The sequence below is a fragment of the Callithrix jacchus genome, chromosome 19, assembly GCF_049354715.1.
Source record: "Callithrix jacchus isolate 240 chromosome 19, calJac240_pri, whole genome shotgun sequence".
Taxonomy (NCBI): Eukaryota; Metazoa; Chordata; class Mammalia; order Primates; family Cebidae; genus Callithrix; species Callithrix jacchus.
This window is the reverse complement of record NC_133520.1, coordinates 8,102,394-8,116,006: the sequence shown is the minus strand read 5'-3', so window position 1 is coordinate 8,116,006 and position 13,613 is coordinate 8,102,394. Positions and strand designations below refer to the sequence as shown.

At 36.5% G+C, this 13,613-nt stretch overlaps 1 protein-coding gene across 19 annotated transcripts in view; it reads left to right on the top strand.

Moving 5' to 3' along the window:
* Positions 1-13,613, top strand: part of MARK1 (microtubule affinity regulating kinase 1) — a 137,489-nt gene that overhangs the window by 49,311 nt on the left and 74,565 nt on the right. For all 19 annotated transcript variants that reach the window (XM_035280847.3, XM_035280844.3, XM_035280843.3 and 16 more), the window contains 2 exons: positions 3,781-3,984; positions 5,499-5,552. In XM_035280847.3, coding sequence (XP_035136738.1) covers positions 3,781-3,984; positions 5,499-5,552 — 258 coding nt within the window. Of the gene's footprint in view, positions 1-3,780; positions 3,985-5,498; positions 5,553-13,613 lie in introns of those variants that run through there.

The window sequence follows — 13,613 nt, the reverse complement described above, 5'->3', positions numbered from 1 at the left end:
CTGTAGATCAGGAAAGAGTGAGATCAGCTATCCAAACTGTACTTCAAAGAGTCCTTCCAAGAAAAGGTTGTCTCCTAAGTGATGCTGAAGCAATCCTAAGGAAAGACATACTTTTTTGAAAATATTTGTTTTGGTGGACATCTTATAATCAGAATATATAATATAAAATATATGCTGTATATTCTGATTTTTTATTTAAGACATATGAATGTATGTGTATAAATGATCATGTTTAATGTTGAGAGCCAGGAGATCTTTAAAAAAAAAATCATTGAGAAACAATTTAAACCTGTATCCCAAAATGTGACATGTTACACCAAGGGCTGACCAACTACAACCTATAGGCCCATGGGTATTGTTTCTCTAGAATCTTTTGCCGATCTCTGTGTTACACCATACTTGGTGATGGGGATGCAAAATAAAGATTCTGCTCCCATACAGTTTACAATCAAAGGTTTCTCCTTAGAGAATTGACCATGTATTGCTCCTCCCTCTCCTCCCTCTCTCCCTCCCTCCCTCCCTCCATCCCTCCCTCTCTCCCTCCCTCATCTTTCTTTCCAGATGCTGCTAAAATTTAAGCATGTCTGATAAGAAAATTCTAATTGTTCATAAGTTTTTTCCCTATCTTTTCTCTTATGTTTACCTTTTAATTTTAAAATAGTGGTAACATTGCATATCTACTGACATTGCTATGTAACAAATCATCCCAATCTCAGTGGCTTAAACCAAGAACCACTCATCATTTCTCATGAGTTGGAGTCAGCTGGGGGTCAGTTGGCTTAACTGGGAGTGACTCTGCTCCATGTATTTCTTATCATCCTTCTGGTATCACCCTGGACAAGTATTTCTAGTGATGGCAGAGAGTAAGTGGAGACACAAGAAGGCCTCTTGAAGTCTAGCTGGGGACTTGTATACCATCATTTCGAACTCATTCTATTGGCAAAAAATAAAAATTTTTTAAAAATCATGTGACTGAACCCAAAGGATGGGAAAATACGCCCCCCTTACTAGGAGGGTCCTGGAAAGCTTACATGGCAAAGGGTGTGAAAATTTGGGGATAATAATACAGTCCGTCAAAATGTGGTGTTGTATCAGTATATAGCCTATAACCAGCATTAGGAGCTGAGTTACAACTCAAGTATTTTAATGCATAGCTTTTATATGCATCAGAGATCTGGACAGCATGGACGCCTTCCTCAGAAGTCATTTTATAAGGGTACCAGGAGTATAAGGACCCTAAATCCCTTCAGTTTCATTAGTATATACCAAATGCCTTCTTTGTGCCTAACACTATATTAAGTTGTGGGGCTTAAGGAACTGTAAATCAGCAGTAAACACAGATCATGGATAAGTAATTAGAAGATGGGGTGAGAATTCTAATAGTTGAAGTATAGATTGGGTGTACAGGTAGTAACAGAAAAGAGGAATAATCATCTCTGCGAAAAGACAGAGAAAGCTTTGTGGAGGAGATACTCATTTAATCTTGAAAGATGAATGGCTGGATGCAGTGGCTTATTGCTTGAGTCCAGGAGTTTGAGACTAGTTTGGCCAACATGATGAGACTCCATCTCTACAAAAAAAAAAAAAAAGTTTAAAAAAAGTAGGCAGGGGCAGCAGTGCACGCTTGTAGTCCTAGCTACTCAAGAGGCTGAAGCGGGAGGATCACTTGAGGCTGCAGTGATCGTGCCACTGCACTCCAGCCTGGGTGACAGAGCAAGACCGTGTCTCAAAAAGAAAATACATCTTAAAGGTTGGAGAAGTCAGCATTCCCTGCAGAACAAGTTCGGGTAAAGAAGTCCTAGTTGTAGGAAATATAATGGCAGTCTGTTAACTCTTAGAAATTAAGTACTATAATTAAAATATCTTGTTTCTACCCAGATAATAGGAAAGTCTCCAAGAGCCAGTGAGTAACTTTATATTTTACTCCTTCTTACATCATTTTCATTGCAGTTCTCAAATGTTGGCATACATCAGAATCACCTGGAGAACTTGTTGAAACATGGATTGCTGGACCCCACCCCCAGAGTTTCAGATTCAGTAGGTCTGAAACAAGACCAGAGAATTTGCATTTTGAACAAGTTCTCAGATAATTCTGATGGTGTTGGTCCAAGGATAACACTGAAAACTATTGCTTTATATATCTGGTAACCTGTAATGTGCCGAGTATATAAAGATGAAAAGAAAGCATCTCTGTCCTAAAATTGTTTATAATAGGATGGTGGTGGAAGACAGACAAGTAAATGTGTAATGATAGTACAATGGAAAGCATGCTGTGATACGTGGAAGTACAGTTTGCAGTGAGAATGCACCAAAGCATCATGTAACTCAAAATGAGGCCAGAGGCTGCAGGTGTGGGTAAGACCCAGCAAAAACCCTTAATCCTGAGCTGAGTTTTAAAAAATCGTCATAAAATAAAAAAGTAGTAACAATGAAAGAAATGACTTTGAATCATGCTTTGCATGAGATTGGTAAATGGATTCCTTTTTAATGGATTGCCTTTAAAGATCACAATTCTTTAGGAAGCTATTACTTCTGTAGGTGAGACAACATAACTCTGAATTAGTCATTTTCCCATCAAAAGGTATCCTTTCCTTTGTTATTTTGCTTTACTCCTCTTCAACAATATTTTAAGAAGCTAGAGAAAGATATTATGTTTATCATGTGTGATTCAACATTTTCACAAAAACTGCTAGAAATTTTATGTATGTCAAAATGCAGACAAAACTAGACAAGAACAGGAATAATCACAGCTGGTGAAACAGAGCTGGTTAGGCAGCTTCACCCAGAAATTTAGGTGCTGAGTCCATAGGTGAACAGGATCAGCTATCCATTGCAATTGTAGGTTAGTGTGATATCATGAGATAAAGTGGCATCTTTGCCTCAAGAACAGCACTGATGCAATGGATAGGTTACGGACCTGGGCAGGACTATAGATAGCTTTCACGTGGACATAATAAGCTGGGTGAGGGGATTAGGCAGGAATTAATAGAGATATACTTGAGGCAGGCTGCTGATTGGTCAGTTCTTTGAGTTATATGCCCAGCAAATGGAAGCAAGAACATGACAAATGGCTGGGCTGTTTTTGAGAGAGATTTACACTCATGAGGTTGCCTTGGCAATGAAAACATTCTGCCTTTTGAATGAAGCAGCCCTGAACTATACTGTCGTCACAACCTAAAGAGATAACACCTTTGTAGGAATAATGGTTTGTGAGGCTTCTGGCTGTCCATTTATTTACAATTTTAAATCAAAAGCATGTACCTAAAACCATGTAGAATATTTTATTTTTTTGAGATGGAGTCCCACTCTGTCACCTAGGCTGGAGTACACCGATGTGATCTTGGTTTACTGCAACTTCCGCCTCACAGGGTGAAGAGATTCTCCTGCCTCTGCTTCCCAAGTAACTGGGATCACAGACATGTGCCACGACAACCAGCTAATTTTTGTGTTTTTAGCAGAGACGGGGTTTCACTATATTGGCCAGGCTGGTCTCGAACTCCTGACCTCAAGTGGTCTGCCTGCCTTGGCCTCCCAATGTGTTGGGATTACAGGCGTGAGCCACCACGTCTGGCCTCAGTATTTCATTTTAAACAATAATATTCTGCCTGGTAAAGGGAGCTGAAGTCCAGAAGAAATTATAAATAGAACACTCAAACTTTAAAAGGATGTAGTACAATATATTTTTATTGAAGATAAATTGGCAATGATAATTATTTGTACTGTTTTTACTTGTCCTTTTATAATTTAATTGACAATGAAATCTTGTAAACTTTTTCTTAGCATACATCTGTGGATGGATATACTGAACCACACATCCAGCCTACCAAGTCAAGTAGCAGACAGAACATACCCCGGTGTAGAAACTCCATTACGTCAGCAACAGATGAACAACCTCACATTGGAAATTACCGTTTACAAAAAACAATAGGGAAGGGAAATTTTGCCAAAGTGAAATTGGCAAGACACGTTCTAACTGGTAGAGAGGTAAGTTTGCACAGTGCCTTTTAATATCTACCTGGACCTCTCTGGAGTCTTGTTAAAGCTTCCCTGTAGCTGATGTTTGGGAGTAAATGACAGTTTCAATTGGGTAAACACTGGGGTGTATGTGAATGGAACATCAGTAGGTAGAGGTTTATCATGGCATAAAAGTTGACCTTTTAATGTTGAGAAAAGAATCATTCCTACATATTAGCATCTTTTATAAATCAGTTGTGCTGCGGATGAGCTTACCTCAGATTCTGACTTGCATTATATGATTTCTGTGAACATTTCTGATTGCCATTCCCCAGGATGGCAATCCCCAGGAACAAAAGTTCTTAATGCTTGAGATAAGTTAGGTATAAATATGTAGAAAGTCACCTACTAATTTGTATCTGTTTAGAGACTACATTGAACAAGTATTTCTATACAGGTGATTTTCTCAGGTAATAAGATAATTATAGTTCTAAAATCTCATGTGTTTTAAGTTACATGTATTTATATAGTAAGAATGTATATATTTGTGCATATGTGCATTGCTTATATATGTCTGTCTGCTAGGGTTAAAGACTTTATTTGAATAAATGCATAACATTTGTATTGTATAACATTTTCTAGATCTGATTAGGATATTATAAAAAAAAAATCTCAATCAGGCCCAGTGCAGTGGCTCATGCCTGCAGTCCCAGCACTTTGGGAGGCTGAGGTGAGCATAGTTGCTTGAGGCCAGGAGTTCAAGACCAGCCTGGGCAACGTGGTAAAACTCCAGCCCTACAAAAAATACAAAAATTAGCTGGGCGTGGTGGTGTCCCAGCTATTTGGGAGGCTGAGGTGGGAGGATCACTTGAGCCCAGGAGGTCAAGGCTGCAGTGAACTGTGATAGCACCACTGCACTCCAGCCTTGGCAATAGAGTGAGATCCTGTGCCAAAAACAACAACAACCAAACAAAAAAACCTCAAGGAAAATATTTTTATTAAGTTTTCACTTTGCTTTGTATATAATATCATTGTCATTTCCCATTGAATTTGATTCTTCTGTCTAATCTGACCCCAGGAGCCAGAGACAGGCTACACTGGGCAGAGCCTTAGATATTCAAGTCCATTTTGTCAGTTTGCTTTAAGTAAGCTTGGGTATCCAATCTCTTTAACAACATAATCGTTTTTATTCACATAATATTTAACTTACTGTAAGTTTACAAGCCACTTCCCCCATAATTGTTCCTTATCAAGATCATGAGTAAAAGGTTAAGACACAGGATGATTTTTACTCTAAAGGAGGAAACTTAGAAGAAATAACAAAGCTTTAATTTCATTGGCTCAGGATCAAAAGGTTAAAGACTTGGGTCAGTGGGGTGTATTCTAAGACTGCCAAATTATCAAAATGTTACTATCTGATGATGTGAGTACTCAAAAGAGCTAAATTATATGTTAGGAATGAAACAAAACTTTTGGGGTGTTTTTTGTAAGTTTTATTCATTAAAATGTACATTTTTCAAATAGTTTAATGATTTTTTTTTTAGGTTGCTGTGAAAATAATAGACAAAACTCAGCTAAATCCTACCAGTCTACAAAAGGTATTTAATTAATTTAATAATAAGTAGTTAGAATGTGACTTTATTATTAATATATGGCGTTCTGTAAAATTAGTCATCTTAAATTTTCTATTAGGTACAATCCTACATTTCATCAATATATGAAGAAAAGACATGATATAAAATGTAATGTTTATGACTTACCAAGTAGTTGCTTGAAAACTGTCTGCTACTTAAATACATGTACCATAGGAAAGGAATTTATCTCTTCTCTTCAATAGAATACAACCTTGTAAGCATTTGAAATATTCAAATATTTTGAAGTATTTTCAAGTATTCAGAATTGACCTCTGAAAATTAGACTTTATTAAATGAATAATCCTTTTACTGATAGTATCTGATTTCTTAACTGTTGTATAAAATGGTGGCCTAAGTCATTTAAACTTTTCTGAGTTTTCAGATAAAGCCCAGAGTCCTTGCTGGTAAGCTTCTTAATTATCTAGTTATAAGTTAATATTGTTCATAGTTGAGTTTCCTTTTATTGCTTCATTTGCTGGTCTTCCTTCTTCCACAAGAACTACTAGTCTTTCGGATAGCTCACAGTAAAAAATAAGAATGTTTCATTAAAGGATGAAAATATGAAGCAGCATAGAAAAGAAAGCAGTTAGGATGGGGATTGCCTTAGCAAGCTGTTTCATGTTACTTCATTAATTACTCAAATGGGAAAATTTTCTCAAATGAATATTTTAGTACTTTAAAAATGAAGCAAATGTTTTAACACTTATGCCATATATGATAAATTTGTGCAGAGTGAGAGAATATACATTGTAACTTTTATTAGAATATAATGGGACCATTGTCACATATGTAAATATGACACAAATGACTTTGACTTCCTAAAACAGAATCTTCTAAGAAATTGTTAGTAAGCTGTGTTTACACCTGCTATGACTGTAGCATTAAACTAAAAATTTAGGTTTGTGATATCCCAACTTCTCATTTGGCTCAGTGCCAGATTTGTTCTTAGCAATCTGCCTTTGTACTTACTGGAAATTCTTTTTAACATTTGACAACCAGTATAACTTTTCATAATACTGATATTTCTGCTCAGTGAGAACATGAAAGCTTTGCTGGATTCTTCTTTTTCTGTGAATGTGAAATAATGTATTATGGATCTCTTCTGGGAGAAAGTCTCTTCTTCCAGCACCAATCTTTTTGGTAACCATGATGCATTTGTGTAAGTGACGAAAAGGCATCCCCCCTGAAACAGTTACGCAAAGATGCTGTATTTTACTCGGCTGGAAGCACAATGGGACATATCTTTGCCCGCCCCTGTGCTAGGAACCCATTTAAAATGCACAGGCTGTGTAACTGTGCACAGTGTCCCTGTCCGTGGCCCATCTAGCTTTTCCACTTTTCCTGGATTTAGCTGTGGATTATTCTGGCAAATTGAGTGATTTTCAGTGGCATCTAGAACTACTCAGGCCTGTTGTGCTAACTGGAATGCACAGTAATGTGACCCCTACTCTGTCTTACCCAAGGTTGTATAAACAAAGTGGTACTTACTGAAATATGTGAACATGAAACTGAATGTTGCTTTATTTATCTGAATAACTAAAAGATGTAATTGTTGATATAAGTAATTTCTGTCATAAAATCTACTTAATCTTGTTGATAAAGTATTGCTTTTCCAAAATAGGCATATAAAAAATGATACAATTTTGTTTTCTTTACCCTGTGAAAATAAAAATAAAGATGAAGACTCACTAAATGTAGCCAGTAAGCTGTGTGTGTGTGATTGTTTTTTAAATAATTTACACATATGGTCATAGATTTGCTTTCTGTTAAAACAAGCTTTATTAATTATCATGTGTTTGTAACTTTCAGCATTTGACCTTTCCCACTTAGTTGGTAGCATCTCCCAGTCATTCAGACCTAAAAAATAAGTAACGGAATGTAAAACAATCCATTTTTCCCTACCATTGAAAAAAATAGTAAAATTTGCTTCTATATCTTAGGTATGCTCATTAAAAGGCAGGTAATTACCACACATTTATATGAAATAAGGATTCATTATAATCTCACTTCTAGAAGTGTTTGGCTAAATTTGTTCTGGTTTGATCTGAATTTAAGCTGATCCCTCTCCTTTATCCTCTTCTGTGTAGAAGATATTTATAGGAATTATAGCCTTCCTTTGCAAGCATCAGTGATAGATAAAAGAATCTAAACTTGATACACCAACTGCTTAAAACTGCCAAAATACACTTCTTAAAAGTGGTTTTTAGAATTGCTAAGGACCTTTGGCTTCAATATTGTTCCTATAATATGCTCATATTATTCATGTTAAATATTTTAAATTAATGGAATCCAATTTAATGAGTTTTCATAGTTAAAAAGTATTTAAGGTAGATACTAGTTTTAGTTCTTCCTCTTCAAAGCATGAGTCTTACCTCATATAGTAGGGTCACCCCATTCTCTACTAAAAATACAAAAAAGTAGCTGGGCATGGTGACACGTGCCTGTAATCCCAGCTACTCAGGAGGCTGAGGCAGGAGAATTGCCTGAACCCAGGATGCAGAGGTTGCGGTGAGCCGAGATCGCGCCATTGCACTCCAGCCTGGGTAACAAGAGGGAAACTCCGTCTCAAAAAAAAAAAAAAAAAGAAGAAGAAGAGGGTCCATGAATCATACTAGTAATTCCTGGGGTTCTTTTTTTTTTTTTGAGGTGGAGTCTTGCTCACTGGGTTCAAGCGCTTCTTCTGCCTCAACCTCCTGAGTAGTTGGGACTCACAGGTACACACCACCACACCTGGCTAATTTTTTTTTTGTGTATTTTTAGTAGAGACGAGGTTTCACCATGTTGGCCAGCATGATTTTGATCCCCTGACCTTTTGATCTACCCACCTGGGTCTCCCAAAGTGCTGAGATTACAGACATAAGCCACTGTGCCTGGCCTCCTGTGGTTCTTTTAAGCAGCCTCCTAATGTTGAAGGAAAAGCAAAACAATGAAACAGTATTTTTCATTGTTCATAAATTTGAAATGTTGTAAGGTTATCATTTTCTCAGAAATATCACTAGTTTTGAAACTCAGACACATCAATTTATGGAAAAATGACAAAGTTTGTGTCAGTCTGTCTCAGCTTACAGTCACCAGGGTGCAGTTTATCTCTGCTAACATTTTTGTATCTTCTGTATATTGTTAATTAATTTATATTTTCTATTGTTTTACTGTGTTACATTATGTTCCAAATTCACAAAAGTGGTTAAGTGGTTCAGAAGTGATTTCCTAAGTAGTAAAAGCTGTAATGAAAAGAAAAACAAGACTTACTGTAACTCAGAATATGTCATCATATAAAAGATGACTGGTGCATTAAAGTTACGTGGAATGTGAATCCCTTGTTATGACAGTGATTTTACACAAACAGGAAAAAGTTTATAAATTCAAATAATTAAATTCTGACAAATAGACTTTATTAGATGAATAATCAGTTTACCACTCATGACTGGTCTGTTATCTGTTATATAAAATGTTGTCAAATGGTGGCCTAAGCCATTTAAACATTTGTGAGCTTTCGAATAAAGGCCAAAGACCTCTCCAGAACATCTGCAAAATAATCTTTGTCATGTTGAATAATTTGGTAACTAAAGGTAGAGAGGAGAATAGAACCATGGGAGCAATATTCAGAATTCAGTATGTTTTAGCAAATTATCAGAAACCAAACTTGTAAAACCAATCACAAAATTATTGAAAAATATTTTTATCAAGGAGAGAGCAGAAGTTCTTTGGAAATAATCCTTAAGCAAATGCCGCTGTTGGATATATGTTGAAATATCAGCTCCTCTCACTTATACATGCTATGTAGCCTATTTCACTTTATAGCTGAACAGAATCACTTATCTGCTGAGTACTTCTTTCATACAGTTCTTGTCACATGTGTGTGGATCAATTTAAGGAACAATTTGGCCAATTCTTACATGGGCTAACAAAAGCCTAAGTGATAAGAAAATTCTTATTTTGTGAAATGGTATGTAGACTGCATAAGTTATCTTTTAATCAATAATGATGAAATAACTCTAGAGCTTTGTTGAGGGTTAAAGGTAGGGATAATTCTGCAAGGAATAATACTACCATGTGAATAAATTAAAATTATGCCTAATACCCAGTGACTCACTGTTTCATTCTCCATGAAATTCGTGGTCAGTAACATATTTCTAATTTTGATTTGGTTTTGGACAAAATACTGAAAACAGGGTTTAACATAAAATCATATGAAGAATTGGTGGGAAGTATACTTTTCACACTGAAATATTAGGATTTTGAGGGAAAAGCTGTTTAAACAAGTTTTTTAAAGGTGATACCAATAATATCAATATTTAGCTAAAATATCAACAGTTTAAATGTTGAGGATGTGATCACCAGATTTGTTGAGAACAAACTGCAGTTTACTGACCAAAACTCTGACTTTTCTAAGCCTTGTTAGCCCTATTTAATTACTGGAGAAAGGACTCAATGACATATGATTGGGCATGTTTAACCATACAGATGTGCATCCAAATATGAAAAATACCTTCCAGAGCAAGCATTTCCAAAGAGTATATTAAAAATCTATTTGCTAATGTCTCTCAAATTGAAACTTCCAGTCTTTCACATTTTGAGTGTAATAAGCTCAACAACCTAGAATTTGACAGCCATACATAATCTTCAGGGAGACATATCTCTTTAAGGTTAGATTCATTAATCACTCTGAATGTCTTGAGAATTATCCAAAACATTACCTAATGCTTATTCATTTTTCCAGTCAATCTATGATTGTGACTTGGGAATTTTCTTTTTAGTCTTGCTGATTTTATTTCTTATATCTCTTTTGAAAACGTCTGCTTTTATCTTTCTCCATCATGACCAATTTAGACAAAGTCACTTTATCTTCTAGCCTTCTAACTGTATCCACTTTACATACGTACACACACACAACATACACACACACACACACAGAGAGAGAGTTTAAAATGTAATACATAGAGCTTAAAAGTCATCAAGGATGTAAAATATGTCTGTGAATATGCTATCCCTTTGTTTAAATTTTTAGATGGCATTTTACTGTAGTCCCAAAATCAAATTCATTAACATAGTGTGAAGGTCCTACCTTCCTTTTTCACCACATGGACCATGAATTCCCCATAGTTTCTATTCACGCTCCTCATCCTCGACTCCTGCAGCCTTAGTGATTTTCATCTGCTCCTATTCATACGCTTTATTCCAGTCACCAGGCCCTTTCAGCTTTCTCCCACCTTCTGGGTAAAGCTTATCTCCCCTCTTCCCTTAATTAGTCCTTACTTATTCCTCCCGTTTCAGCCTAGAGTCACTTCTTAGGGAATCCTTTCCTGTTCCCCTTAACAGTGTTAAATCCACTTAACCTCCATGAAATCAAGCCCTCATAACCAAGGATTGTTTATAAATAACATTTTTGTTTTCATTTGTTTTGGTTTCGGTAGTCATTTTGTTGACTGTTGATGCTTTTTGTTTTTGATGTTTTGTTCTGATGCCTGTATTCTGCCTCTCACTCAAAAACCTCTATTCTAATTGCTTGGTTTTTAATAGCTGCAAAGCATCCATTTCTACATTCTCAAGAAGCTACTTAAGATACACTGAAGTCAATGTGGAATAATTTTCTCTTGAGGGAAATGGAGAAGGTTAAGCATCTTTAAATCACCTATGAAGTTTAGACTAACCATCGGGCTGTTTTAAAAGTCATAGTCTTATTTAGTTATTTTAAGAGTCGTATTTTCGTGTTTTTCTAAGCTAGGCAGCTTGTTGATATAATAAACTATTTTTAACTTTTGGATGGGAACTTCAAAATTCTTTCCCATTTTAAAAAAGTTGCTTTCTCATGATATTTATTTTTTGCACGAATATGTTTTGTTCTAATCTTTTTAAAGAAGTAGAACATCACAGATACAGTTGAAGCCCCATATTTCTTGGTTCCAGTCTTGTCTTTTCCTACCTAGAGATAGCTACTATTCTGAATTTGGTCTTTCTTGTTCCCATTCAAATTTTTAAAAGCTTTTTTTTTAAACGTGATTGTTTGTACTTAAAATACAGTATATTAGTTATTTTTAAATTTCTGTCTTTCTGTAGCCAGATTTTTTCATTTAACCCGTCATGGCCGGGCGCGGTGGCTCACGCCTGTAATCCTAGCACTTTGGGAGGCCGAGGCGGGTGGATCACGAGGTCAAGAGATCGAGACCATCCTGGTGAACATGGTGAAATTCCGTCTCCACTAAAAATACAAAAAAAAGTACCTGGGCATGGTGGCGCGTACCTGTAATCCCAGCTACTCAGGAGGCTGAGGCAGGAGAATTGCCTGAACCCAGGAGGCGGAGGTTGAGGTGAGCTGAGATCGCGCCATTGCACTCCAACCTGGGTAACAAGAGCGAAACTCCATCTCAAAAACAAAACAAAACAAAACAAAAAAACGGCCGGGCGCGGTGTCAAGCCTGTAATCCCAGCACTTTGGGAGGCCGAGGCGGGTGGATCACGAGGTCAAGAGATCGAGACCATCCTGGTCAACATGGTGAAACCGCGTCTCTACTAAAAATACAAAAAATTAGCTGGGCACGTTGGCGCATGCCTGTAATCCCAGCTACTCAGGAGGCTGAGGCAGGAGAATTGCCTGAACCCAGGTGGCGGAGGTTGTGGTGAGCCGAGATCGTGCCATTGCACTCCAGCCTGGGTAACAAGAGCGAAACTCTGTCTCAAAAAAAACGAAACAAACAAACAAACAAAAATAAAACATTGTCTTGTGGTTTATTCATGCTAGCAATATAGTCTTATTTATTTTGAGATGGAGTTTCACTCTTGTTGCCCAGACTGGAGTGTAATGGCACGAGCTTGACTCACTGCAGCCTTCGCCTCCCAGGTTCAGGTGATTCTCAGCCTCCCGAATAGCTGGGATTACAGGCGCCTGCCACCACGCCCAGCTAATATGTTGCATGTTTAGTAGAGATGGGGTTTCACCATGTGGGCCAGGCTGATCTCGAACTCCTGACCTCAGGTAATCCACTCACCTCGGCTTCCCAATGTGCTGGCATTATGGGTGTGAGCCGCTGTGCTCCGCCTTGTTCATTAATTTTTTACTACTATTGTTGGATCCCATTGTATGAATATACCATGCATGGCTTATCCATTTTCTTTGTAATATTTTTCTGCTAGTGGATTTTATTGTTAACTATTTATTTTTACTGTACAGATAATGAATGGCTGTTATTGTGTATATCTTTTTGAAAAGATGTATAGAGGGATGTCTCTCTCCCAGTAAACTGCTGGGTTGAAGGGCATGCATAGGCTCAGCTTTACTAGGTAATGTCAAATTGCTCTCCAGTGTAGTTGTACCAATTTCTACGGAAGCCAATACTGTATGAGATTTACTGTTGCTCTGCATTCTTGTCAACACTTTATGTTACCATGTTTAAAAATTTTTGCCAACCTTTATGGGTGTGAAGTTGTATCTAGTTTTCATTTTAATTTCCATGATTTCTAATGAAATTGGCCATCTTTTGAAATTTAGTCTACTTTTAATATCTTCTTTCTGAAATTAGTTAACTTCATATCTCCAACAATTCCTTTTACTGAGCACCGACTTATACGCAAAGCTGTGCAGGAACTTAGGAGAGGTTAAGGTTATATGAAATTGGTACTAGTTCATAAGAAATTGTAAGATTTATAATCTCCTTTTCTACCTATGCGAAGACAAAACTTTGGGAAACAGACACAGGTTATCATTTATAGAATATTTTCTTCTAATAAATAATTGGCTGTAAGTTATCAAGTTTATAAAGAAATACTGAATAATCATTTTACTGTTTTAGTTATAGATCATCTAATATATATTCAGATCTCTTTCTGTGCTCCTATTTCATAGGAAGACCTTAGGAAGTTAGCTTAAATTGTTACAGTGCTGCTAGTAATAATTTTATAAAATACTTGACATCTCAATGAGATGTCTAAAAGCAAAAAAAGGAAATTACATGATGAACCTAGAATTAAAAAGCTGAAAGTTTAATCTGTAGGATTCTGTTAACATAGATAAAAAATATTTATATATAC